Source organism: Aricia agestis, chromosome 1 (assembly GCF_905147365.1).
Source record: "Aricia agestis chromosome 1, ilAriAges1.1, whole genome shotgun sequence".
NCBI lineage: Eukaryota > Metazoa > Arthropoda > Insecta > Lepidoptera > Lycaenidae > Aricia > Aricia agestis.
In genome coordinates, this window is record NC_056406.1 from 6,687,385 (window position 1) to 6,713,968 (window position 26,584).

Below are 26,584 nucleotides of genomic sequence, written 5' to 3' on the forward strand. Positions count from 1 at the left end.
TTACTTTATAATAAGTATATACAGTGACGTAACCTTAAACCTATCAATGATAAATAGTTTATGGGCAAGGTTGTGTAATTGGGGGGCTAAATAAGCTTTAAAATATGGCATAAAATATAAGTTTAATTAAAAAAATATATATTATGTGCACACAGCACAGCTGTTTTGATTTAAGGGATATCAGGGTTTTTTTATAAAAGCTTTTGACACCAATTTTGTTGACATCGCGCGCTATAAACTGAAGTCCACGCGGACGAAGTCGCGGGCAACAGCTAGTAAATAATAAATCATAATCTAATTAAAACTTTTATATCGGGACTTTACGCGACTTATTCAAGTAGTAATGCTACTACGAGTACATACTTTTCCCCGATGTTTCGGCCGTGTTGCAACGGCCGTGGTCACGAGGGGACCGAAACTTAAAAGTCTTAATTATAATGCAACGCGAAAGTTTAAAATGTTAAATGATAATCTAACAGCCTGCCAAACTGCATAGCGGTTTGCCGGCGAGCATTACGATGCCATAATAATATTACATTACCTTATCAATATAAAAAGTAATTTACTATTTTTTCGAGTTGTAATAATTTACTATTATTTATTCAACAACTTATCAATATAAAAAGTACCCAGTAGCCGATTCTCAGACCCACTGAATATGCATATAAAATTTGGTTAAAATCAGTAAAGCCGTTTTGGAGGACTAAGCGGCCTAACACTGTGCCAGCAAACGTTGTTTTGCCATATTAAATTATGTATATCTCTTATAGATATTCCACAATAACATTTATTTTTCATTTACTTTTAACTTCAAATAATTGCTAATTTTCGAAGCGATTTTAACCTATACGGCAATAATCCTTATTCAATAAAATACTTTAAATACATTATTGATTATGGCCCTTTACAGCATATTATTATGATTTTTTTAAATGAATATTTTCGAAGATATTACAGATTTAAAAATCGCGGGACGTAGCTTTTGCGGCAGTACCGACCAATGCGGGCCATGGGTAGTAATCAAAACTACTAAATCGATTTTAATCATTTTTTCAGTGACATAGGCTTTAATATATTTTATACCCGTGCGAAGCCGGGGCGGGTCGCTAGTAATATTATAACTTCATTCATTAACGGCCGTTCCCAATATTTGATCTATCTCTGGTTTTGCCCTACTAGAGATAGGAATAGCTCACAATTGACATAAAATATATGTCTCTAATGTCTAATGTGAGCTATTCCTATCTCTAGTAGGGCCAAACCAGAGATAGATCAAATATTGGGAACCGCCGTAAGAGAACACGTACATCGACCACGTCGTCATTATGAATGAAATTCGTAAATCCTCCTCACTCCACCGCGGTCGGGCACAGATTATGGTATGGGCCACGTAAGCCATTCCTTTTGTCGGCTGTACACTCTCGCCGAGAGCTCTCGGGCGAGAGTCTCGTGCGAGAGCCCCTTGCCCAAGTGCGATCATGTACATTCTCCCTTAGTTCAATTGCAGTTATGAACTCAAAGAAGACGGACCATTATTTTTCTCTATGCATCGAAAGATATCATTGTAATCCAAAGATCTATAATCATATTTAATTTTATTTCTCACAGATAATGACTGATAATGACGTTTATTATTGTTATTTTTCTGTTCTGAACTGTCTAGCAGCGCGACTAGTAGTGAAAAACGCGAAAGTGTACAGTAATGCGCTCGCTTTCCTCGCGAGACCCTTTGTCTCGGGCGCAAATACCGACACCGGACCGTGAGGGTCCGAGACAGGCGAGACGAGGCGAGCGCACCCAATTACACTCTCGCACTCGGGCCGCCTCGCTGTGTCTCGGCGAGAGTGTACAGCCGACATTTTGATGTGCGGCTGAAAAACAGACACCGCTGCCATCCCACGACCATCGCTGGCGCCATCAGCCATCCTCCACACGCTGGTCATTCGTGATGGGCCACTAGTCACTACGATGGGCCGTCGTGTAGAGGCGCAATTAAAAATTTTTTTTATTTTTTTTACAATGCCATTATTGCCAACACAAATTTAATGTCAGCTGTCAAAATGGCAACTAAAGTCTTTTTTGGAGACGCAAGGTAATGTGTCAAAAGTGCCTGTATTTAATTTTTCTGAATCTTCAAATATCTCCATAATCATTTTATTATAGTGTACAAAGTAATAAATATCAGAATGAGTAAAGTTACACTAATCCGTATATTTACGTATTTCAGGTTTATAAAACATAAACTTAACCATGGCCGATGTCGAAGTGTAAGTATATTTTTTGGGTTTACACTACCTCATATCATTAAGTTTTTACCATGAATTGATAACTATTATCATGAATATGTATTGCCGTAGTAATTTTGTACATATCATGGCATTTTAATGGTTAGTGGTTCATGTCAACATAACCTCGCTTATAACCTAACTCTTACTTACGGGTTCAAGCGATAAATTACATTCCTAACTATATATGTTTCCTCTATATTAAATCAAAACTTTCTTTTAGTGAAGCACCCAACAACCCCGTCTTGAGCGGTGGTGCTATGGACGCAAACACAGCCCTTCAAGAGGTGCTGAAAACCGCGCTCATCCACGGTGGATTAGTGCACGGTCTCCACGAAGCCGCCAAGGCTCTCGACAAGTAAGTTCAATTACCACTTCGTTCTAAGTTCAGAGCATTAATAGTAATTAGCATAATTTTCAGGTTAACCATGTTTGTGTATAGGCTATGAGAATCGAACCAATATTCATGTAACATTGGGCTGTTCTAGCTTAGTGTTCTGTGGAAATATCATACCTTTTATCAGGAAGGTGTGATCATTATTGTAGCCAATATTGAATGCATACACATAGTACCATTTCACTTTATATAAAGGTTGTGGCCTCCCAAGTGTGCAACAATTGACTTTGTTTTAATTTTAGATCCTTTATACTAGTAAGTAAAGTTTTACACAACAAAATCAACATTTTTATTTAATACTTATTATTTTCTTTATCTCCTGGGTAAGTTGTGACTTGTAACTGCTTGTAACTTTTATTAATTCATTAAGCCCCATACGGTCACTGGTGACCGAGACACAATAGAAATTCTATTGTGTCTCGTTTTTCCACGATCAACGGGTTAAATATTCAATCATAATTTACAGGAGGCAAGCTGTTCTCTGTGTGCTGGCTGAGAACTGTGATGAGGCTGCATACAAAAAGCTTGTGCAGGCCCTCTGCAATGAACACAGAATCCCACTTGTCAAGGTAAAACATATTGTTATTCTTATTAAACAAAATGCCAATGATAATAATAATAAGCAAGTCAATGTTTTACAAAATAAACGCTCTGCACGAGCCCTTGTGTTTGTATAGCATAAGTGGCACATTATGAGCGTAGAAAAACTTGTGTGCCCCTATGGTGCCTCACAATATGATGAGTCAACTTTCCTAGCATCCAGACACTTACTGTTTTAAAAATTAATAATGTATGCAAATGTATGCCAATGGACTCTACATTGTTTCTTGTGTTAACAGGTTGACAACAATAAGAAGCTTGGTGAATGGGCTGGACTCTGCAAAATCGACAAAGACGGCAAGGCCAGAAAGATTGTTGGATGCTCATGTGTAGTCATCAAAGTAAGTACAAAGCTGGATATAAATATTTTACTGTATATATACGGGGTGTATAAAAACAAACTGATAATACTTTTATAAAGATAAGACTTAACCAATTCAGTGCGGTGTCATTTTTGGCAATTTCACGCGCCTGGCTGCGAACAAATATTTCGTATCTCCTCTGAGGCGCCTACCGCCAGGAAATTTGATATCTCCTCACGGGCGCCACCCGCCAGAGATTGTAATTTATCGCTGTTTTGTCTGTTTCCAATTGTTTTTCTTTTAGTAGCGACCCAAAAGCGAACGTGAACGGAATTATAGTTCATATAAGTATTTAAAAGTGATTATTTACGTGTATAAACAGAAATGGAAGGTAAGTAATTTATTTTTATCAGGTGTTGTAAGTAACCTTTGGCTATATTGATCAATTTATTTTCGTTTTATTGTAGAACGGGATATTACATGCTATAGTTTATGCGTTTTAAGATGATATGGGTGACACTTCTCACATTCCTTGCTACGGGTTTTTTTACAAGAAAACAAAAAAAAAAAAACAAAATGTAATAAATTATATTCCATCTACAAAATTAAATGTTTCCTATAATTGTAAATGAATAAAAATAAAAAGTTGCTAAATGCTAACTTATTAATATAAAATTATAAATTTTAACTGTGAAAATTATTGTTACGAAAATATTTCAAAAATGTCAGATGCATGAAATGGAACTTATGCCAATAGAGATTGATACTGTTGAATCGAAATCAAATCGATAAAAAGTTAACGGTTAACTCTATACAGGGAAGGGGAACTCATACACACTGTATAATTTTTCTGTATAAAGTTAACTGTGAGAGTAGCAGTGCTCAAAGAGTGACTTTTTACATTTGTATGGGCGAATTCATGACAATACAAATTACAAAAAAAATTGCTCTTTCAGTGCTGCTAGAACTTTCAAAGGGAACTCAATATAAGGGACACATAAACACCCTTAAGTGTTATCACTTTGATTTTTACACCCTTTATATTTAGTGAATCAGCTAATGAAGTATATTCCATAAAAAAATTAACTATTTGTGAGCCATAGTCTTTTTTTGCGCAAGCACGAACACTGTAACAATTTTATTGAGTTACAAGTGACATTTCTGCGCTATAGTGAACTTGATTGACCCTATGGTGTCGTGCCACTTGCACAGGCAACTTTCCTATCACTCAAACATTTATTTCTATAAAGAAGTTCTTATTTATTATTCTACTAGATGACGCCCGCAACTACGTTGCGCCAAAATTTGTTTATAGCGCGGGAACCATACATTTTTCCGGGGAGTATCCTATGTCCTTTCCTGGGACTGGGAGTCCCAGGAGTATCTTCATACCAAATTTTAGCAATATTGATAACAGTTTGGCCATGAAGAGGTAACAGACAGACAGACACACTTTCACATTTATAATATTAGTATGATTAATTTTTTATTAATAAAAAAATGTTAATATTATATAATATTATCTTTTCAACATTGGCCTAATATGCATGATGACTATTTTCTTTTCTTATCGGTAATTGAAAGTCACTTAAAAAATAGAAACATCGTTGAAAGAATGACTGATAGCTTAAAAATTCACCAAGATATGACAATTCAAATATCTCATAAAAAAGACCTGCCCGAAACGCTCCATACAAAGTGCTACGAAAGTATGACGTCAGTCTTTCGTAGTTTGTACACATCGGGAGACAACTTTGTTCGACAGGTATATTAAATATTGCGTTTATGAAAGTGGTTTCATAACAAAAGTTGCTGTTAATTGCATAAGTTATCGAATTGTATACAAATATTAAGAAATTTAATTGAAAATAAAATCGACTTGAATATCGAACTTTGAAGGCGCATAACAAAAAAAATACAAATGCTATCAAGCTGAAATTTTGGGAACACTTATTTTTTACCGTGATTTCTTTATTTTATTAACAAACTTTGACCTTGTCATCATCCCTATTGTGGGAGGCGATTCCACACATCTAGCCCAGCTTCAAGCTGTGAATTTGCCTCTCTTGTTTGAAAAAAAGAAATGAATGAATTAATAAATTACTCTTGTCCTTTTTAGGATTTCGGAGAGGAGACACCCGCCTTGGATGTGCTGAAGGATTACCTTAAGTCGTCAAGCTAAACATAGGTGTAATGTAAGAAAATATAAAACCCAAAAAAATTCTTAGTAGTTTTATTCTGCTTATGGTATAAAATTACACACATAGGTTTGCAAATTGGTCACAAATGTCTTTGTGTTTCGGCCACTGCTGCACTTGACATTCCCTAAAACAGAAGACCAGCAAATTTTTGAGTACAAAACTAGATTGCAAATATTTAGAGCCACTATTGCCATCACTATTTTTTTTTATGAAATAAGGGGGCAAACGAGCAAACTGCGGGGCTAAATTGGTCACATTTAGCAATTCCTTTTAATCAATTCAGCAAATGAATTGTCAAAACTGTCAAACTGACAAATGTCAAATCAGTACAAAAATACAGAAATGAATTGCAAGCAGTAAATTTGCATTTTGCGATTTTAGAAAAATGAATCATATTATGATTCATATCATGATTCTTCAAAGCGACCATTTTAGCCCCGCGGGTCACCTGATGGAAAGCAACTTCCGTCGCCCATGGACACTCGGGAGTATCAGAAGAGCTCCAGATGCGTTGCCGGCCTTTTAAGAGGGAATAGGGTAGGGGATCGGGCCTCCGGTAAACTCACTCGGCGAAACACAGCGCAAGCGCTGTTTCACGCCAGTTAAAAGTGAAAAAAGTGGTATTTCTCCGGTCGAGCCGGCCCATTCGTGCCGAAGCATGGCTCTCCCACGTATTAAACAAATTGTTATATTGCTCAACTGCCACCATAATAAATGACAATAATTATCATGGTGCCAGCTAGTGTATCAATGTATAGAACTGAAGAACATTTTCAATTTGTTTGCACGCGCCAAGTCGAGAGCACTGCAAGATTGTGGTGTCTGTTTAGTGATGTGTGCAAATTTAGGCAATTCTGAAAAAGAGTTCGAAAATGGTGGAGTACCTTCCACAATACCACTCAGTCTTGCATCTAGAACATTTTTTGCTGGCCTTGTCCCCACATTTGGCGCACTTAGCACCGCCGCTGTCTAGCGCTAGAGCAGCATCGCTGGTGTAGGATTCCAGTAGCTTTTTTGCCATGTTCCTTGACTCATCAGAACCATCCATTTGAAAGTTCTTCATCTGAGCTTTACTTATGGCCTTTGATCGTTTACGAACTTCTTTCAAATAATTTTCTTTGATCTAAGATTTAAAATACATTTTTATTTTAGAGTTAATGATAATTATACAAAACGTATATAATGTAGGTAGCTTACATATATATTCATTAAATTCATAGTACCTACACAGATAAAGTGACTCCACTTACTTGAGGTACTACCTCTATAAGGGTACAACCAGGGTTTTTTGTTCCGTTGGCGCGGTTGTGAAGACTCGAGAAGTCCCCTACAGCAAGTCTGCATAAAAACATCTTGAGATCCCCTAACGGTGGAATCTGGTCCAACATCAAGTCAGATATTTTTGCTTCCAGCTAAATGAAAGAGATGGTTTTTAAATTTATTAAATCCGGAATGGCAGCTTGGAATAATTTTATTATGTTACCATCAGACACACTACGTGCAGACGCAGCGCGCATTTTCAAGCATCGTCGCGGAGCAAACTAAACGATATTAATGGAACTTTTTTATTCCATAATGAACTCATGGGGCCGTTCATAAAATAAGTTCGCATACAAGCGGGTGGAGGGGTTTTGTCGAATGTGACAAGGGGGGACAGGGGGTCTACGGCAGCGTGACGTTCGTCGTTCATTAAAAAACTTCAAAAGTTGTTCTGTATATTAGGAGATGAAAACGCTGGTACGGAAAATGCAGAATGGATAAATGCCCCCTAAAAATACCAATTGTTTGGGGGGGGGGGGGGGGGCTTAGTTTTTGTGACGAAATATTTACAGGGGGGTCACAGAAAGTGTGACAACTGGGGGGGAGGTGGTCAAAAAAAAGTGAATTTTAGTGTGACGTATTTTATGAACGTGTCCTTACGCTACAAAAAGCAGCCCGACGACATTCTTCGATCGTATAGTAATGAGTTAGACGAGGTTCCAACAGTAGTTGCCGGAAACAGAGCCAAAGCTGCGCTTCCGTCCGATGCAGCTGGGACGATTCCTCAGAAGTGGGCTTCGACCAGCGACCGTCTGTAGCATTACAGAACGAAAAAAGACAAATTATTATTGTTCTGCAAGAAAGCTCTCCTTCCCTATAAGTAAGTAGTTCACTGCCGCACTCAGAGTGGAACATTAATTTCTTAAATGTAATTAATTCAAAATTTTGACATAATCCCCATACATTATCTGTCAAACTCTCCATTAATTTGAAGGTTAATCGTAATTACTTAAATGTTTCTGAGTACGGCGGTTAGCTACTTACTTATAGGCAAGGAGAGCTAATTAATTAGCTACTATAGCTACATAAGCCTTCAAGCAGAAATTAAAAGTTTGTTAAAATATTTGAAGCCATCCACAGAAATGGATATAGTTTGCCATGTGTATGTACTTCGCGTGCCATCGCGTTCTCAAACTTTGTACAATGTCAAAACTTCGAAAGTCTGTTCTTTAGTCTGCGCTCCACACCGTTACCGGAATCGGACGTCAATCGGAATTCTAAAAACGTCTAATTGTGCCGTATTGGGCTGTGGAAATTCGACTAGAAACGTTGGTCTAAATAGTGGATACATTTCTTTTCATCGGTAAGTAATTTTATTATTATATCATGTGTCCTTCATTTTAAAATCAATTATTTAATGTTAATCGTGGGTGGTTGTAGTTTTACCATGAAATCTACGTAACTGCGTGTGTACCGCATGATTCATAATACATTGCCGCTTTAGTTAGAAAATTATAGAGCCCGTTCTGTTTGTCCGCTATTGAGCGCGCAATGGAAATAAAACAATCGATACTTTCACTCATCGCTTAGTTTCGAGGTACAGTCAATATTGTCATTTTTCTGTCAAATGAAGCAAATAGTGTTGTACATATTCTCGATTCTAATTAATCGATTTTCGAAACAAACATGAAACAGAGGAATGATAATGTTCGCTTTGGGATATTTTGTGACTTGATAATTATATTTTATGTAACACTAGCTGTTGCCCGTGACTTCGTCCGCGTCAGCAAAATGCGATAAAAAAAGAAAATGAAATATCTACCTTAAAATTGAGTTCCAAAATTCCACCGTAACATACATACATACATACATACAGAGCAAGTAAAATAAAAGCTTTAAAAAGAAACAAATTTTCCCCTTCCTTACCGAAATAGTAAAAACCGGCCAAGTGCGAGTTGGACTTGCCCATGAAGGGTTTCGCAGTAGCTATAAGGTTTATTTCTATGAAATTAAAAGTTTTTTGATTTATTTTTATATTTCAGTTGATTTAATGAAAGAAAAGTTAGGGTTTACCATTTATATTGACGTATAAAAAACTACCTGCTAGATCAAGTTCAAACCAATTTTTCAGGTTAGAAAAAAATGATATTAAAAACCTCAATATTATGATTTTTTAAGACCTATCCATAGACCCCCACACGCATAGATTAGAGAAAAAAAAGTTTTTTTTTCAGTTGTACCAATGGGGACCCCTAAAATTTTTAATATTTTTTGCATTTTTATATCAAAATCTTAATGCGGTTCACACATTACATCTACTTACCAAGTTTCAATAGTATAGCTCTTATAGTTTCGGAGAAAAGTGGCTGTGACATACGGACGGACAGACAGACAGACAGACATGACGAATCTATAAGGGTTCCGTTTTTTGCCATTTGCCGTGATCATGACATGATTTTAAGGAGTCCATGATCACAAAAGTGATGAGCTTAAACTACCAAAAAATAAGAATTTGCGCTGAAGTACACCCTGGTTCCGAAGATGCTGTACATAACTCTTGAATCCTTATAGAAAAATGTTCGGCAATTTTGTCGTTGTTTCAGCAACTAAAAGCATATTATTATGTCAATGTGTCAATAATACTAATCATCATCATCACTATAATTATGCCATGGTTACTAAATTCGGGCTACATCTCATACAACAACAAAATAATTTTGGAAATCGGTCTATATCAGAAGTCGGTTAAAAAGTAGCCTTAGTTATGCCTTACTACATCAGCTATGTGCCAAAAAAAGTCCCGTCAAAATCGCTCCAGCCATTTCAGAGATTAGTCGGAACAAACTGACAGACAGACATACAGACAAAAATTGTAAAAAATGTTTTTTTGGTGTATGTACCCTATACCGTAAGGTCGGGTTACTTTGATTACTTTTTTCTTAATTTTTTATAAATCTATCTGGTATAGAGGCGCTGGATGACTTATAAGTTTGATATTGATTTTATTTGGTTAATAATGATATATGCTAATTATAAATAAATGATATATTTAATAAATCTTTATAAGTGTACAATTATTATTATTTTCAAATTGAGCCAAAGTTGATCTATAAGAGGGTGACTTAGTCTTTCAGATTATTTTTAGCGTAAAACTTTTATTTATCCTGACACAGAGCTAAAGTAACTCGCTGAAATAACAGATTTAACAATAATAGACATTTCGACATCAAAAATTCTATATTTTTTGCAAAAAATTATATATTTTTAACAAAAACTTACATTTATCTACCGTCTTATTGATGAAAATCATCTTAAGTAGGTTTTATAAATAATAGCATTTTACTTACAAACAAAATATTTACTTTGAATATATATCTATCAAAAGTATTAACTTTTTCAATAATGTATCTATAAATGCTTACAAAATAATCATATTATGGCGTTTATGATTGCACAGCCTTCTTATTGAGATCAATCAACTTCAGTCATCGATTCTTATATATTTACTTAATTATCTAGCTCAGGCACTGAGAAACAACCTTTTTTTGAAATTCGGGAACATTAATCTTACGGATAATATTATCCCAAGCATAGCGGCAGCTTCTCGCTGGGGCATGGCCCTGGACCTCACAACATTCAAGCATTCTTCAAGTTCTTCATCTGTATAATCGATATAGCGACGACTACCTGGTTTACGGTGATATTTTGATGGCATTGTGAGATCTGAAATATAATAAATTCAACTTTGGCTCAAGAGCAATGTTACCCGAATTTACGAGGCAAAGTATCCCCACACTTTGAAACTAAATTTTATCAATTTAATCTCGTAAAAAAGCAATTGTTTCTTTAATCTTTCTAGTCCTTAATATATTTCTGACCTTAATTAGTATAATATTAAACGAAACTCACCATAATATTTCAGTTTCACTATAAAGTTTGCACACGTAAATTAAGCACGTTGTTACATGTCCGAACTCCGACATGAAAATGGCCGTTTCATACCTCGCAAACAAGTGCCCTACCAATTGAAAACTAGCGCTTCTAATGAATCCCGCTTGAACGAAATCGAATGCTGCTTTAGCAGCGACGTGGCGGGAAGTTTAAACATTTTTCCGATTTGAGTCAAAGTTGCCCGCAGGAGCTAAAGAAACCCGACCTTACGGTACAGGGTGTAACAAAAACAAGTGATAATACTTTAGGGTGTGTATGTGTTCCTTATAGAGAGTTCACTGTGAAAGTAGCAGCGCTGAAAGACCAAAAAATTTTTTCACTTTTGTATGGGCAAGCGCCCGAACGTCACGAGTTTCCCCATACAAAAGTGAAAAAGAAATTTGGTCTTTCAGCGCTGCTACTTTCACAGTGAACTCTCTATAAGGAACACATACACACCCTAAAGTATTATCACTTGTTTTTGTTACACCTTGTATACACTCCAATTTTATTTATATTTATAGATGTATAGATGTATTTATGTTCCTGTTTAGTGATTTGGTTTAGAATAATATTATATATTACTAGCTGTCCTGGCAAGCACGTATCTTTAGATTTATCATTCCTCTGTATATTACCTCAAATAATAATCGATTAAAAAATCGATATACCTATTAAAGTGGCCAAAGAGACGGGGCGCGGCGATGCCTTCGAATCGATTCCGCGCGTACGGGTATTCCCATCACTAAAGCGCTCTTGTGACGTCACAGTAGGTATGAAAAAAGTGACACGCTCGTGTTCATACAAATTGGAGCGACATGGTGGTTCTAACTAGATCCATGTTCTGTGAAGCCATCATATAATTCAAAGCTCTTTAAACTCAGTTTCTCACAATTAAACATAAGCAGGTTCCCTTTGTCGTCAAATTTTCTCCATGGCTGTAACTGTATTAGATGGCATAGCAGTGATGGCAAATCGTGAGTTTTGTAGATATTAGTCGATAAAGACGCACCAACTCCTGTAGACTCAATGTGCTCAGCTAGGTACCTGATAAGTGATAACAGTTATAAATTCAAATAAAAGGGCCCATTCACGGCAGGCTGCCTTGCCGTCCGCCGGCTGATGCAGGATAGTGAATGTTGTCGCAGGCCTGCGTGGCGGCCCCCCCGATGGTTGCACGCCTTGTCGTGGCGGTGGGGCTTAGTAACCGCGGCTTGGACAACCGCGGTGAAGCAAAGAGGCAACCAGGGCCGGCCGGTGTCGCCGCCTGGCCCGAGGAGGGCGCTCCCAGCGGACTGGAGGAGTCCGCTGCGGATGCGCACCGAGGTGGGGCCGCAGAGGAAGAGGCAAGTAGGTATTACGGTGCGCCGCTTGCCCTATCCTCTGCGGCCGAGGACGGATCGCGGGGGGGAGAGGCATTGTGGTAGGTTGCCGCTTTTCCCTACCCCCCCTGCGAGCTGGCGGGGCCGTTCCTTGAACGGCATTGGTGGGGCCGCAGTGGAGGAGGCAAGTAGGTATTACGGTGCGCCGCTTGCCCTATCCTCTGCGGCCGAGGTGTGGTCGGTGGCAGAGCCACAGACCTGATCTGCCACATGGCCTCCAAGTAGCAGACTCGGGGGGCGTCTGCTACAGCCTTGGTGGGGGCCGAGGAGGAGGGCGCACGTGTTGTGCGCCCATCGTGGAGTCTTCGGGCCGCTGGCGGGGTCGCAGATGTGTGTATCGTTCCTGTGGCCCCGTCAATACGCGGCGTGGCGGAAGATGGGGGGGGGGTTTTAGTGGGTCGCCCCCTGCGCCTGGGTGGTATGCGTAATGCATTTCCCCCTCCGAAAAAAAAAAAAAAAAAAAAAAAAAAGAAAAAAAAAAAAAAAAAAAAAAAAAAAAAAAAAAAAAAAAAAAAAAAAAAAAGGCCTGCGTGGCGGCCGGCCTACGACACCATTCACAAACCTACATGAGTCGGCGGACTGCAATGTAGGATAGTGAATGGGCCACTTAAATGTTATTTTGCAACCGATAGTCGTGTTCGTTTCGTTTTTCAATGCACATTGCGCATAAAACGTAGGTAGCACTGATTATATTCTCTTTGATTGCGCAAGTTAAAAATTAGTGTCAGTGTGAGTGTCATGTCCTAAAATCTGACAGAAATTGTTAGTATTTTATTATTATTTTAAACTGTAAAAATTAAATGAACACGGCTCTTGTTGCAACCAGAGTACTAGAATGGGAAATAAATGGATATGGCAACACTAAAATCTGGGTCCACGAAGCTCTGCAATACTGGCAAATCAGCTTTAAACTAAGTACCGTAATTTGGGGTGAATAGATAGATAGTCTTCGAACTTTGGTAATTATTTTCGTAAGGTTGCAGGTCGGATACCCACTTTTTTAGTCGTGTATATATTGAGTCTTAGGCCAAACTATTGATATAAATTTGTTTCTCTTCGAATATGTTTGTAGTTAATGAAAAAAGACACAAAATATACATAATTTCTAATTACTACTTATCAGGGGACAAAAGACACACCTGAGGGGTGATTGGATAAATTTCGTAGGGCTGCCTCCAGGGACCGGAATACCGGTAAAAATATGGTAACGATACTTCTTACCGTTACAGGTAACGTTAAAACGTTAAAAAGTTGCGGTAATTAATACCGGTATAAATTAACGTTAATGATAACGTTACTTTATGTTTTGTCTCAATATTCAAATAAAATGCTACTTTATAACTTAGAATTTAAGTATCATTTTCTACTGACATTTGCGTTGCGACCCACGCTGCCGCCGGCGGTGGCGTAAGCTTGTAGGTAGGTAAGTAGAAAACCACTTGTCGCAGTTTTTTCATCAGAAGCCCCAAAACTTTTACAGCAATGGGATCATGTGACATGCCTATAAGATGGCAAAAAGTTATCGAACAAAATGGCACTTATATTCTATAGTCAATTGTAAATAAACTTTATATAAAAACCTTTTGATTTTTAGGGTTCCGTACCCAAAGGGTAAAAACGGGACCCTATTACTGAGACTTCAATTTCTGTCCGTCTGTCTGTCCGTCTAGGCGTCGGTCTGTCTGTCTCCAGGCTGTAACTCAATAACCGTTACAGCTAGACTTCTGAAATTTTCACAGATTGTGTATTTCTGTTGCCGCTATAGCAACAAATACTAAAAACAAAATAAAATTAATATTTAAGGGGGGCTTCCATACAACAAACGTTATTTTTTGGCCTTTTTTGCTCGTAATAAATAATGGTAACAGCTAGGCACTTGAAATTTTCATGAAGGTTTTAGTTATATGTCTACTTAAATAATTAATAATAATTTTTTAAATAAAATAAAAAGTTAAGGAGGTCCCATACAAAAACACAATTTTTTGCCAATTTTTCGTCTATAACGGTACGGAACCCTACGCGCGCGAGTCCGACTCGCACTTGGCCGATTTTTTATATAAAACGCGAAGAAACTTTTTCCCCAACCTAATATTATAATAACGGAGATAGATAAATTTTAGTGTCCGACCGAAGGTCTATTTTGGGCTGAAGCCGATTAATTCGCAATCGCCACAACCTTCGGCCGAAGCCGAAACCGAAGGTTTATAATCTTAATCTCGACTTTCGGTAATTAATTTTGTTCAATATTGTCAACAAGCTACGATTAATATTAAAATTATTTCAAAACTTCAATATTGAAGGTTTACCTCTATATTGACTGTCTCATAATATAGAAGTTGATTTAATAAAAGTTTAATAAAAGTTTGTGATATTATGATTTATTTATTAACTAGCTGTTATTGCCCGCGATTTCGTCCGCGTTAACATAGTATAATAACAAAGATGGATAGTTTTCCCCTTTCTGTGGTTCTTATACAAAGGGTAAAAAGAGAGGGATTGCAATGACTTGTTTGTCTTTAAAATTTTAAAATGTATTTCTGTTGCTGCTGTAACAACAAATACTAAAAACAAAACAGAGCAAAATATATTTAAGGGTAGCTCTCATACAACAAACGCAACTTTGCCTTTTTTTGCTCGACATAAATATTGGCAACAGAGGCACTTGACAATATGACTACAAAATACTCAATTTAATTGTTCGTAATAATTAATTCGTTCCATTAGGTACTGATAGGTTCAAAATAATACATTTGCATCCTCCATCATTCCTTATTTTATCCCCATGGAGGTTGAATTTATCAAAATTCTATTTAAGTTAATGTCTTCATCATAAAGATTTAAATCTTTAATAATTTTAATTCAATCGGTCGAAAGTCTATGAAAATTAATAAAAACTTTCATCCCCTATTTCATTCCCTCAGGAGTAGACTTTATTAAAACTCTTTCTTATTGGATGCCTACGTCATAGTCGCTTTATCCATACACGTGGAAGAGTCTTGCTTCGGCACGAATGGGCCGGCTCGACCGGAGAAATACCACGTTCTCACAGAAAACCGGCGTGAAACAGCACTTGCGCTGTGTTTCGCCGAGTGAGTTTACCAGAGGCCCAATCCCCTACCCTAATCCCTTCCCTATCCTCCCCTATTCCCTTCCCTTCCCTACCCTCCCCTATTACCCTATTCCCTCTTAGAAGGCCGGCAACGCACCTGCAACTCTTCTGATGCTGCGAGTGTCCATGGGCGACGGAAGTTGCTTTCCATCAGGTGACCCGTTTGCTCGTTTGCCCCCTCATTTTCAACCCCTATTTCACCCCCTTCGGGTTAAAGTTTCCAAAATTCATTCCTTAGTAAGTGTTTACTTTATAAAACAACCCTAATCACAAAATTGATCACGTGGCTGTAACTTTAACAGTTTTAACCGTCAGGACATGCAATTTTATATAATATATATAGATATAGATTACTCTTAAAACAAAAAGAACTTTTTGCTTTACAAACGTTCAACAGCTAAGAAATCTGTGTTACAAGTTCCTTGTCCCGTGTCCGCAATCCGCGCAGTACGGTGAGTGACGACGACGAGTGTCCCGAATCCCGATGCAGTACGCGAGTCCATAGAATAAGCGTATTGACATAATATACGTTGTGCGAGGCGCGACTTTGCCACCACAGAGGTCTTGCAACGTCGCGCGTAGAGCAATGGTAACGTTAAGAAATAACGATAAATATACCGGTAAAAAGTATCGATACTTTTTAACGATATCAAAAAAGTAGCGGTAATTTGTAAGTATCGATAACGGAACGAATGTTTTGGTAAATTTAACGGTAAATTTTTGATAACGTTTTCTGTCCCTGCCTCTCAAGCGTGTTTATTTACCCCTTTCTTGTATCTAATCACCTCAAAATTTTAAAGAAAATTAGGCTTACGAAATAAGATCAATTTTGTATACCGTACTTGCTGCATATTCTTACCTTAATAACTATATAAAAATATATTATAACAGCACTGACCGTAATTTGAAGAGAACTATAAGCTATTATGACCAAAATTCACTGAAATACGAAGGTTCAAACTCGCTCGTCTACAACGACTTGTTTTGTTGTCAACTTTGAAATTAAATTTTGGCAGTTTTAGCGATGTAGCCACACATAAAAAATTGCCAGACAAGGAGAATGATACCAGCAAATTTATAAAGTTGCGGGTTTTTTACTGGGAATACCGAGTTTGCCATAAAAAACATTAAAACTTATCCTAAGATTTTTTCCTATTGCCCCCTTCAATTCTATTCACCCCGGGTAGGTAAAATTTCATGAAAACACGAATGTTGTTACCGCACAATAGAAATGCATCTCATGCTTATATCGAATTGCAGACAGCGCTTCTGGCGTTCCAACTCTTCAAGTATGGATTCTCCTTCGGTATTTTTAGTCTCCGATCCCAGATAGCCATCACTGTAAAAAGATTTCTCGTCAGTACACTCATATTTACTTACTCGTTTTTTGTAACAAATTCAGAAGATTGGTAAAGCGATTGCACTTACTTCAGGATAGCTACAAGCGATGTTAATTGCTCAATAGAGTAATGCAGCAGATCTATTATAACTTCGCTTATGCACTGAGCACCGTCCTCGTGAAATAATACTGTTTCTAGAAGACCTACAGTGGCTGCTTCATGGTACAACTGAAAATTTCACGAAGTAAGGTTTCCTGTTTCATACAAGCATTTAAGTAAAGCAAATAGCAAAAAGAGCAATAATTAAACGAAGAAGCCAGTCGAATGACTTACTTTTTGGTAGGTACCTACATAATAATATTAACGCTGGTAAACTTACCACCATGTAGATACCAAATGTATTCGCTAAGGGGATTTCTGATTTCAGTATTTTAGGGTAAATTTTTGAGCGCCATACCTGGATACATATTGCTTCGTGCACTAAAATGGGCAACTGAAAAAATTAAGTATTTCTAATATTATGATATTTAAATTACATAAACCATATGGAAACAATAATTTTACCAAGAAAACAAAACAAGGACTTACTTTGCCATACGAAATTAAGATCTCTTTTGTAAGTTCTTCTTGCATGGTAGAGGCTTCCAAAACAGCTTGTTGGTTTAATTTTTGTAATCGTATATGCCAGTCCAACCACCTTAAAACAAGAAATAAAGATGTGCGTGATTTCAGTAAAGATTATCAAATTTTTAAAAATCAATTTACTTACGCTTGATTACCAATAGCCTCTATAGGCCACGGTTCCATACTTTGTACAAACAGATCCAGCTCGCCAACATCGAGAGTGCTTAGTTGAGTATCTTTTTCAACCATTTTGCAGTACTTTATTATATATTATGTGATATTATGCGTACTTGCTTTTAAATTTATGATTTAACAAAATTTGTCGCTATAGAAACAGAAAACTTGATTTTCCCGCTAAATTATGTTGCCACGTACGAAAATTATCTTTGACTATGGTCTGCGACGATTACCGGAAATTTATGGTTTATTCCTCCTTTTTAGAATTTGACACACGTGCCGCGTGGAGTTTTCTCGCGCAGGTTAATAGAATATTTAATAAATTACTTGTGGAAATATATAAATATGTGCTAAATATAATAAGCGATAGGTTTACAGTGTTTCTTTTCATATAATTTGTTCACAATCTTGTGAGTGATTGTTTTTGTGTTGCGGTGGTACCGTCGTGGTTGTTGGTGCCTATCTTGTGGCCCTCGTTTCATTCTGAAGACCACATTTTATTATGTATTGCCTATAACTGCTTTTCTCTTTATTGAGTAAACCGCAGAACCAATTTACACATTTCAATTTATATAAATATAACCTAAATTTTTGCATGGCTCCATGCATCATGTTGATGTCAATATTTAAATACTTTACAAAAAGATTGGAAACCACGCCTCAAATTAGCAATTACGACAAATAAGATTTTTGTCATAACACACTGCACTCTTTATTATCATTCTTTTATTCCAAGTAGGTAGTGACCCAAACATTGCCATAGCCCATAACCTAGTTAGGATTTTAGAAGTTTGAGTATTTTATCGTTTACATACTTTATTTTAGCACAATGGTCGCGACAACAGACAAAAAGGCTCCGGCCGAAAAGAAAGTTGTGAAGGGTAAGGAGGACAGCAAGAAGCTGCCTGCTGTCCCAGAGTCAGTGCTCAAGCACCGCAAACGCAGGGAGGCTCTCCGTGCTCGCCGCATCCAGGTGAGTGTTATTGCTTAGTGGCATTTGCATTATTAAATTCAATGTTAATAAAATTAATAGTAAGCATTGATAATAATTATTATTGTTCCAACTTAATTCATAAATATATTCTATATTTAAAGTATTTTCTTGCAGTAATTTATAATTTCACTTATGATGATAGCAAAATCAAAGGCATAGTTCATCTGATGAATATGATGTTACATTTTTTAACGCCTCTGTGGTCTAGTGGTACAGAGCACGGCTCTTGACTCGGAGGTCGTGGGTTCGATTCCCGCGTTGAAAACATGTTATTTCCAAGTTTGGTTAGGACAATGCAGGCTGATCACCTGATTGTTTGACAAGTAAGATGATCCATGCGTCGGATGGGCATGTAAAAAGTTGGTCCTGCGCCTGATCTCTCGCCGGTCGTGTTGGTCTTCCGTCCCACTGGGTTATCAGAGTAAAGGAATAGAGAGTGCTCTTGTGTACTGCGCACACACTTGGGCACTATAAAATTACTCCTGCGTAGCTGGCCTGGCTTCAAAGAAACCGGCCACCGTCACCAAAACCGGTGTGGGAGCTATTATTATATATTATTATGATGTTACATTTTATTTTCTGATATTGAACTACGAACTTGAAGCCAATGTTAAAAAAAGAGAGCCCCTCTAACAAGTAGATTTGCTGTAGGTCACCATCAAAAGGCGTTCAGCGGCAGTCAAGAAGAAGAAGGAAATCTTCAAGAGGGCTGAACAATATGTTAAGGAATACCGCATCAAGGAGCGTGATGAAATTAGGCTAGTCAGACAAGTAAGGATATTTATTTACATTAGTAAAAAGTAGTAAAAGAATGTTTATATAAATAAAAAGACTTAAATAACTTTTTTCGTTTTTAGGCACGTAACCGTGGCAACTACTATGTTCCCGGAGAGTCTAAGCTCGCTTTCGTCATCCGTATTCGTGGTATCAACCAGGTATCACCTAAGGTAAGCTAATGATATTCATTATTCTCCATAAAATAATTTCTAGAATTTAAAAAAAAAATCCTACCCTTACATCAAAGAATTGAAGCATATCTTTATTTTGTTGTAGGTCCGCAAAGTTCTGCAGCTGTTCAGACTGCGTCAAATCAACAATGGTGTATTCATCAAGCTAAACAAGGCCACCGTCAACATGCTCCGTATTGCTGAGCCCTACATCACATGGGGATATCCTAACCTTAAGAGTGTGCGAGAGGTAATCATATATTTTTTTCTATATTTTTGAAATTTCGAATGAATCTTAGCAAAAACCATCTTGGTACTGAATATGCCTGATGATGAAAGATTAGTAAGGGCACAGAAATGCGAGTTTGCATCGCATTGTAAATATCTGCGACAAAACTCATAAAAATGACATTGCAATGCGAATTCGCACGAGTTCGCAGTTATGTGTGGGAGCCCTAATTAATGTGTACTACAAAGTGTGTTGTACTTGCTTATGTTTGTGGAAGATGAGTATTCATCAAATTATTGTTTCAGCTTATCTACAAACGCGGTTTTGCTAAGATCAATGGTCAGAGAGTACCCATCCAGTCAAACAAGACCATTGAGGAGAAGCTTGGCAAGACCAACATCATCTGTATTGAGGACCTCATTCACGAGATCTTCACAGTTGGAGACAAATTCAAGGTAAACATTATGCCTTATCTTTAGTATTTAAAAAGTAATACAGAATTTATGAAGACTAAGGAAATGTTACGCCCATACTATTATAGTTCCTGCAATCTACGAGTGCGCGTAGCCTTTATTTGTAGTTGTAATTGTAATATAGACATTTTCGTTAGTGTGCGTACCTGTCGGAGCAGTCAGTAGCGAGCGAGCCATGCACGCGTGTGTAGATATGGTCACTCACACAACTAAGAGCGCCGCGCGCTCGTAGATTGCAAGATCTATACCGTCCATTTTAAATTTGGTTGCCTGCCTGATGAGCCTGATACCGCCGAAGGCCACCCAAATATTGCAAATGTATTGAAAATGTGTACACATTTTTAACATATTGTAGAACATGTTTTTTGACGGAGTTACTTTTCCATAGTTTTTATTATTCGTAGTACAGAATACACTTGAACAGTATTTGTAACCTGTCATGTTACAAAATTGTAAATAAAATCATCACAGGACTAGCTAAAAACGTTTGCAAGTAGCCAAGAAATATTTTCAAAGTAATTTATAATTATACTCTTTCTTTTAATTTGACAGAATTACATTTCCATAGTTTTTATTATTCGTAGTACAGAATACACTCTTGAACAGTATTTGTAACCTGTCATGTCAAGAAATAAAATCATCACAGGACTAGCTAAAAAAAGGTATGCATGTAGCCATGAAATATTTAATTTATAATTATACTCTTTCTTTTGTAGTACGCCAGCAACTTCCTGTGGCCATTCAAGCTGAACAACCCCACCGGAGGCTGGCGCAAGAAGACCATCCACTATGTGGACGGTGGTGACTTTGGCAACCGTGAAGACAAAATCAATGAGCTGTTGAGGCGAATGGTCTAAAATATAGATTTTAATGTATTTCAGTTTCTTTTTTATTTCCTCTTATACTTAATAATAACAATATTATTAACCTACATCAATAAGAAGAAATAATAAGTAATTTAGATTTGTAACTTTTTAATTATGGTTAATGTTAACTAAGTTATCAACTAATTTAACAGTTAATTTTTATCCAAACAATTACCAATATTAAATAGGCAGTTTTCCAATAACACTTCTTTGGTACTTCTCAAATATTTTCATAAATTCAGTATTTGAATGTGGTCTGTTGTTTATTTCCTGAAGAATTCTCTGAAACTTCTGCAACAAAGTTTTAAATTTTATAATCGTTAAACTGAGTGTTAAGAGCGGGCTGCCAAATTTTGCTGTGTTTTCTATTATTACGATCCCGGAAGACGATTGACTCAAATGAAATTGAGATTTATTTAATCATTGTATATCTGATATTTGCCTAACGGAAAATACGATTCACTTATTTTGACTCGATAGTTATATTTTTCGAAATTATGAATCTTTCTAGGCTTTTCAACAATTAATGTATGTTACACTTCATTCAATAACTTGCATTACTACAATCACACAGTTTATAAAATAATAGCCAAAGGAAATATTAGTATTGTATTTAGTTTTTAAGTAATCATCAAAAAATAGTTTTGGGACTTACGACCTTTACTTTCGTGCTATAATGCGGGAACCGTTGTTACGCGATATTGTTCACTATTAGCTGCAGCGCCAAACACAAAGCTCGGAGGCACGATTTATGGAATCATTACGGTATATCACAATTGGAGGATAGCGGTGTGTGTAGGCGGGGCTAGCGTTTTGGCAGTAGGCTCTTAACAACAAAGTGTTAAGTATATAATATTTACCTCTATTGTTGAATATAACTCATGGTCCACAAATTCTTTGTTTACTTCAAAGTCATTGAAATTTCTATTTACCATTTGAGACAAAAAGTTTCTTATGTGATAAGATTTTTCAACATTGGTACATCTAATCTTAAGTGTAGGCTTACAAAATCCATCATTTATTATTTCTAATCGAACTTTGTCTTCTCCAATTTCAAATACAACTTCACACTTAGATTTTAAAAATTCATCAGAGGTAATTTGTTTCAATATAATATCAGCTTTTCTTGTACTGAGATGTGAATGTAAGTAAATTTTGTTGTTGAAGATGTCCTGGTAATTTTCTGCTAGTTTTGCATACAGCAACCACTCAATGGTTTTTCTTTTCTCTCTATTAAATTTATATAAGTGCCCATAATGAGAAACAGCGACTTGATATAATGGGTCAACTAATTCTCCTTCAACTTCAGAATAAATGTTGTTAGCCTGAGTCTTGATAAAGTGTTCAGAATTCAAATAAAATCTCTTGCTGTAAAGAACTGTCCACATATTTTGTGTAGAGTTGAATACTTCAGTGATACTACTAATTAATTTAATTTCAATGGACACTCTGTTTAAATCAGTTTTCTTTGTGCAAACTGGCACTGCTAAGTTGGCTTTTTTCAATTGTCCTTCAATATTAATGCTCAAGGTTTTAATGCAATTTGTGCGAGTTGATACAGCTATATGTATCATCAAATTGCCAAACATATTAGATAACAATTCAACAAATTTACTAAAAGGTTTTATATTAACATTTAATAAAAAACAAAGTGTATCCTTAGAATAATACTTCTCAATATTTTCAACTAAAGTTAAATCTTCTTTTGGTACATCACCAAATGTTTCATAAACATCTACTTTATAGACAATTACCTCATCCAGAATGTCATATCGGTTGGCTAGTGATAATATTGTTAAGTACCTTTCCTCCTCTTTGATTTTCTTCACTATTTCATTAGATTTTGTGATTTCTTTCATAATTTTTGCAAGGCAATCATCATTACTAAGTACTTTGCTGGCTGGACAGTATATATCCAGGGGTAATTCTTCAAATAGCATAGTATTAATTGAAAGTAAATATACTAAATTGCTGAATGTAGTACACAATATTTTATTTGTTATTACAACAAAGTCTTTAACTTGTGCTACTGAACATTTCTTAAATTTTATAGCATTTGTAAATGTTTCCTCAGATTTCCACAAAGCATTTCCATCTGTGTATACCTCACCATCTTCAATGGAAATTATTTTACTAATAGCAGCATTTAAATGGATTATTTTAGCATCATTTTTTGGGTTGGTAAGTGAAATTTTAATCAAAGTTCCAATAGTCAGTCCTAATATAAAATGAATGTTGTTTGTTTTTACAACATAATATGCATCAGCTATCTCCGAAGGGCATGTATACAGTTTGATAGGAATCAAATTCTCATTGCTATTTTTGCTGCTATATAAAACACTGAACACATTTTTTCTATCTATACTAAAAACAACAATTACATGGTCTTTCCAAGTTTCCTTTTGTTGGTAGTAGTCTTTTATCCTATCATATTCCGAGGAAGTTGTTGAGTAAGCATGGAAAATCCAAGGTTTGGCTTCTAAGTTTGTCAGTGATAGTGTGTCAAACATAATTTTATGTTCAGATTCTAATATAAAATTGGTACTTACTTTGTACATACATAAATAATAATTGAAAGATGTATGTTTTATACAAATAGCATTTTCATTAAAGTTTTCAATACACATAACACCTTGTTCTCTGGGTTGAAAGCTACTTTTCAACCGCTTTTGTGCTGAGTGCTTGAATTTAAGGGGTGTTATGTGAATATTATCGTTATCATCTAGACAAATGAGATAATTATTACATACGATTACATTGGAAATGTTGAATTCCGGAATGAATACTTTAGGACTCTCAAATATACGGTCGTCGTAAACAAATATTTGGTAAACATTCCACAACACTGTAAGCGAACTTTTTTCACTATATGTAATGTATAAATTTCCGTATATTTTATGTGGAACTTTAAAACATCCTCTGTTTTGTTCATCTTCGTAACTATTATTATTGTCCATTGTTAAATAAAAGTTTAAAAACCAATAATTTATTTGAAAACCGCGGTACTGGATACCTAGGTACACTGCGCCGCTAAGTTTTGGCAGCTGTATACAGGGTTGCCAGATGCAATTTTACGATTTCCCCCAAAATTATTTTTATATTTCCCCAAAATGATACGTTTTCAAAAAAATATCCCCAATCGCTTTGTTACAGAAAAAAAATCCGAATATAAAATTGAAACTACTTTTATTCGATTTAGTAGTTTCAATCACTCGACAGTTAAACAGATACATAACACATGGTCGCTCGCTCGACCAAAGAGACAATTTTTTTAAGGGTGTGACAGACGTGCGTGTAAGTAGGCGGACTATGGCTCGACGAGCTTAGGAGTTAGGCTGGTATAAATGGTCAGTATTTAAGATGCGACCCGGTCTCAAGACACGGTTCAGGCTCTGTGATTGGTTGGCTGTCAAAATTTAGACCGAGATGCATCTTGAGTACTGACTATTTAATATTTATACCAGCCTTAATCGCCTGTGTGTCAGCAAAGAGCCGCGAGCCTGGGGGCATGGTAATCCAGTGTGAGCGATTCTCGTGTGTCACCGACGCGAGCCGAGTAAGTTCGCGAACTTAAAATCCGCGTAATTTAAGTTCGTATGTCTGTCAGGCCTTTTACGCACTCGACCAAACAAACTAAAACAAACAAACAACAAATTTACCAGGAAGTTAATCGAATGAAAAGGACGTTGGTTTCATTTGTTTGTTATATTTTTTAGAAGTGCTAACCCCAAAAAATCCCCATAGTGTATTTATTTTCCCCAAACATTTCCCCAAAGATACTGTTTCCCCAAATTTTCGCCTAGAGTCAAAATTTTCCCCAGAATTGCGAAAAAAACCCCCAATCTGGCAACCCTAGCTGTATACAGTGTTGCCAACTATTTAAAACATTTTCTCCCTAAAGCAACTTCAAAACCCACAAAATTTCAACCAAAACTCCCAAAAAAATAAAAAATATTTAAAATTACTTGGGGTGTGTTCTACTAAGCGCTCAAAACGCTGTAATACACCTTCAACAGGCCAATCAAACAAACAAGCCAGCAGTTTTTAAGTACTTCAATCTTTTTTTTTTCATTACATACAACGACAACGAAATATAATAATCTGTCGGCCTCACGGAGCTCATACAAAGAGGAGCTGGCCTAAGCAACTGTGCACTGTGATTTTCAACTAGGTCCTGACGTCATCATTGTGGGCGGGGCTTAAGTCAGTACACTTTCAGCGTTTGTCAGGTGCACACGTAAAGAGACTCCCAATAAATTGGTGTTTTCTGCGTATTTAACAAAGAAAGGATGAAGTATTGTGTTTAACAATGTCGAAAACACTCAGACATACGTTCTGATAATATAAATACCATCACATTTCATTTGGAAATAATTTTAAATGTAATTTAAATATAAAAGTTCTAGAACATTTCAGCTTTCAGCATTAATTATACTACTTGACACTAGGTGGCCAAACCTTTGAAAGATAATACAGACATAAATGCGTATAATTTTGCATAAGTTTATTACAATAATCATACTTGAATACTGAAAACCCTATCCAGGGCCGTAGTGCGTCCCATAATATTCAAGACAAAATGACATCTAGTGTAAGATAGTTGAACTACGTAATAACATCAACATCGACCTAAGCTAGTAGTTTGGCTTTTAGCCAATAGATGAAATATTGAGAAGTGGGCGGAGCTTGACACCCCCTCACCCCGCAAATTGTCACGCGTCGTTTCATAAGGAAACTTGATTACAACACCTCCTCTTAGTATTAGCTCCGTGGTCGGCCTACTGTCAGCAGTGTCAGCTGGTACGACTCAAAACACTATAGAGACATGTGCTTTGTGCGGCAGTTCCGTCCATAAAGTTAATATACGGTACCTAGCGGAATAGAGCAACAATCTCGAGCTGTCAAACGTTACCGAAATTGGTTTCATCTGTGTGTAAAAACGTACGTATACACTTACACAAGCATGATTGAACATTATTTCTATGAGATTAAATTGTCAACGTATGGCACGTGCCGACTGGACGTCGAAAAAAGAGTGCTGCTGTCATATATCACAAGTCTCTTTTTATCACGCAGTGTTACTGATAGTGACATCTCTCTTGCTCAGGCCTTTGTTTCTCTATCGCTAGGTATATAAAACTTTATGGTTCCATCTTAAAGGTGGCTTTCGGATCTTTGCCGCGAGCACAGTATAGCTCAATATCCCTATGTCATATTCCTATACTGTGCCGCGAGCGACCGCGACCGGTAAAATTCAAATCAAATGTTACTTTATGACATATTACAATATAGGTATCATTTTCTACTGACATTTGCGTGGCGACCCACGCTGCCACCGGCTGCGGCGTAAAAGCTAGTTGAGTAAAATGAAACCTATAGCCTATGTCATAAAGTGGCATTTCGTTTGAATTTTCGTCCGTCGCGGTGGCTCGCGGCAAAGATCCGAAAGCCACTTTAAGGTTGTTATT

General features: G+C 36.7%; 4 protein-coding genes and 1 long non-coding RNA gene across 6 annotated transcripts; 2 read left to right on the forward strand and 3 right to left on the reverse strand.

Annotated features, from left to right (window-relative positions):
* Positions 1-2,067: 2,067 nt before the first annotated feature.
* Positions 2,068-5,807, forward strand: LOC121729804 (40S ribosomal protein S12). Its single transcript, XM_042118437.1, has 6 exons — positions 2,068-2,092; positions 2,228-2,267; positions 2,509-2,643; positions 3,149-3,251; positions 3,522-3,623; positions 5,704-5,807. Exons 2-6 carry the CDS (start codon positions 2,251-2,253, stop codon positions 5,764-5,766), a joined length of 420 nt encoding a protein of 139 aa, XP_041974371.1. The 5' UTR covers positions 2,068-2,092; positions 2,228-2,250; the 3' UTR covers positions 5,767-5,807.
* Positions 5,803-17,690, reverse strand: LOC121729749 (zinc finger MYND domain-containing protein 10). Of its 2 annotated transcripts, XM_042118372.1 has the most exons (10): positions 17,576-17,690; positions 17,395-17,503; positions 17,186-17,299; positions 16,895-17,034; positions 16,686-16,805; positions 11,868-12,022; positions 7,706-7,857; positions 7,036-7,197; positions 6,670-6,908; positions 5,803-5,909 (listed from the first exon to the last, which is right to left on the reverse strand). In XM_042118372.1, exons 1-10 carry the CDS (start codon positions 17,677-17,679, stop codon positions 5,840-5,842), a joined length of 1,365 nt encoding a protein of 454 aa, XP_041974306.1. In that variant the 5' UTR covers positions 17,680-17,690; the 3' UTR covers positions 5,803-5,839. The 2 variants fall into 2 exon arrangements, with proteins under 2 accessions (XP_041974306.1, XP_041974312.1); XM_042118378.1 differs by lacking the exon at positions 7,036-7,197.
* On the reverse strand, positions 10,594-11,075 carry LOC121729827. The gene is made up of 2 exons (XR_006036011.1): positions 10,955-11,075; positions 10,594-10,768 (listed from the first exon to the last, which is right to left on the reverse strand). It is a non-coding gene; the product is annotated as an uncharacterized LOC121729827 (long non-coding RNA).
* A 134-nt stretch (positions 17,691-17,824) lies between the features above and the next one.
* On the forward strand, positions 17,825-21,125 carry LOC121729787 (60S ribosomal protein L7). The gene is made up of 7 exons (XM_042118413.1): positions 17,825-17,909; positions 18,433-18,580; positions 19,253-19,372; positions 19,459-19,548; positions 19,655-19,798; positions 20,083-20,232; positions 20,967-21,125. The coding sequence occupies exons 2-7, from the start codon at positions 18,437-18,439 to the stop codon at positions 21,105-21,107; spliced, it is 789 nt and encodes a 262-aa protein (XP_041974347.1). The 5' UTR covers positions 17,825-17,909; positions 18,433-18,436; the 3' UTR covers positions 21,108-21,125.
* An 82-nt stretch (positions 21,126-21,207) lies between these two features.
* LOC121729735 lies at positions 21,208-24,145 on the reverse strand. The gene is made up of 2 exons (XM_042118347.1): positions 21,977-24,145; positions 21,208-21,407 (listed from the first exon to the last, which is right to left on the reverse strand). The coding sequence occupies exons 1-2, from the start codon at positions 24,071-24,073 to the stop codon at positions 21,297-21,299; spliced, it is 2,208 nt and encodes a 735-aa protein (XP_041974281.1). The 5' UTR covers positions 24,074-24,145; the 3' UTR covers positions 21,208-21,296.
* Between the last annotated feature and the right edge of the window lie 2,439 nt (positions 24,146-26,584).

Bases quoted from the DNA above. Each gene is read 5' to 3' on its own strand.
- LOC121729804 (XM_042118437.1), top strand. The intron at 2,644-3,148 runs GTAAGTTCAATT...CATAATTTACAG, and splicing joins GCCGCCAAGGCTCTCGACAA to GAGGCAAGCTGTTCTCTGTG. The intron at 3,624-5,703 runs GTAAGTACAAAG...TGTCCTTTTTAG, and splicing joins GCTCATGTGTAGTCATCAAA to GATTTCGGAGAGGAGACACC.
- LOC121729749 (XM_042118372.1), bottom strand. From the start codon at position 17,679: ATGGTTGAAAAAGATACTCAACTAAGCACTCTCGATGTTGGCGAGCTG. The intron at 17,504-17,575 runs GTAAGTAAATTG...TCTTGTTTTAAG, and splicing joins GAGGCTATTGGTAATCAAGC to GTGGTTGGACTGGCATATAC. The intron at 6,909-7,035 runs GTAAGTGGAGTC...TTTAAATCTTAG, and splicing joins TTATAGAGGTAGTACCTCAA to ATCAAAGAAAATTATTTGAA.
- LOC121729787 (XM_042118413.1), top strand. From the start codon at position 18,437: ATGGTCGCGACAACAGACAAAAAGGCTCCGGCCGAAAAGAAAGTTGTG. The intron at 19,549-19,654 runs GTAAGCTAATGA...ATTTTGTTGTAG, and splicing joins TCAACCAGGTATCACCTAAG to GTCCGCAAAGTTCTGCAGCT. The intron at 20,233-20,966 runs GTAAACATTATG...TTTCTTTTGTAG, and splicing joins CAGTTGGAGACAAATTCAAG to TACGCCAGCAACTTCCTGTG.
- LOC121729735 (XM_042118347.1), bottom strand. From the start codon at position 24,073: ATGGACAATAATAATAGTTACGAAGATGAACAAAACAGAGGATGTTTT. The intron at 21,408-21,976 runs GTAAATATTATA...ACTTTGTTGCAG, and splicing joins AGTTATATTCAACAATAGAG to AAGTTTCAGAGAATTCTTCA.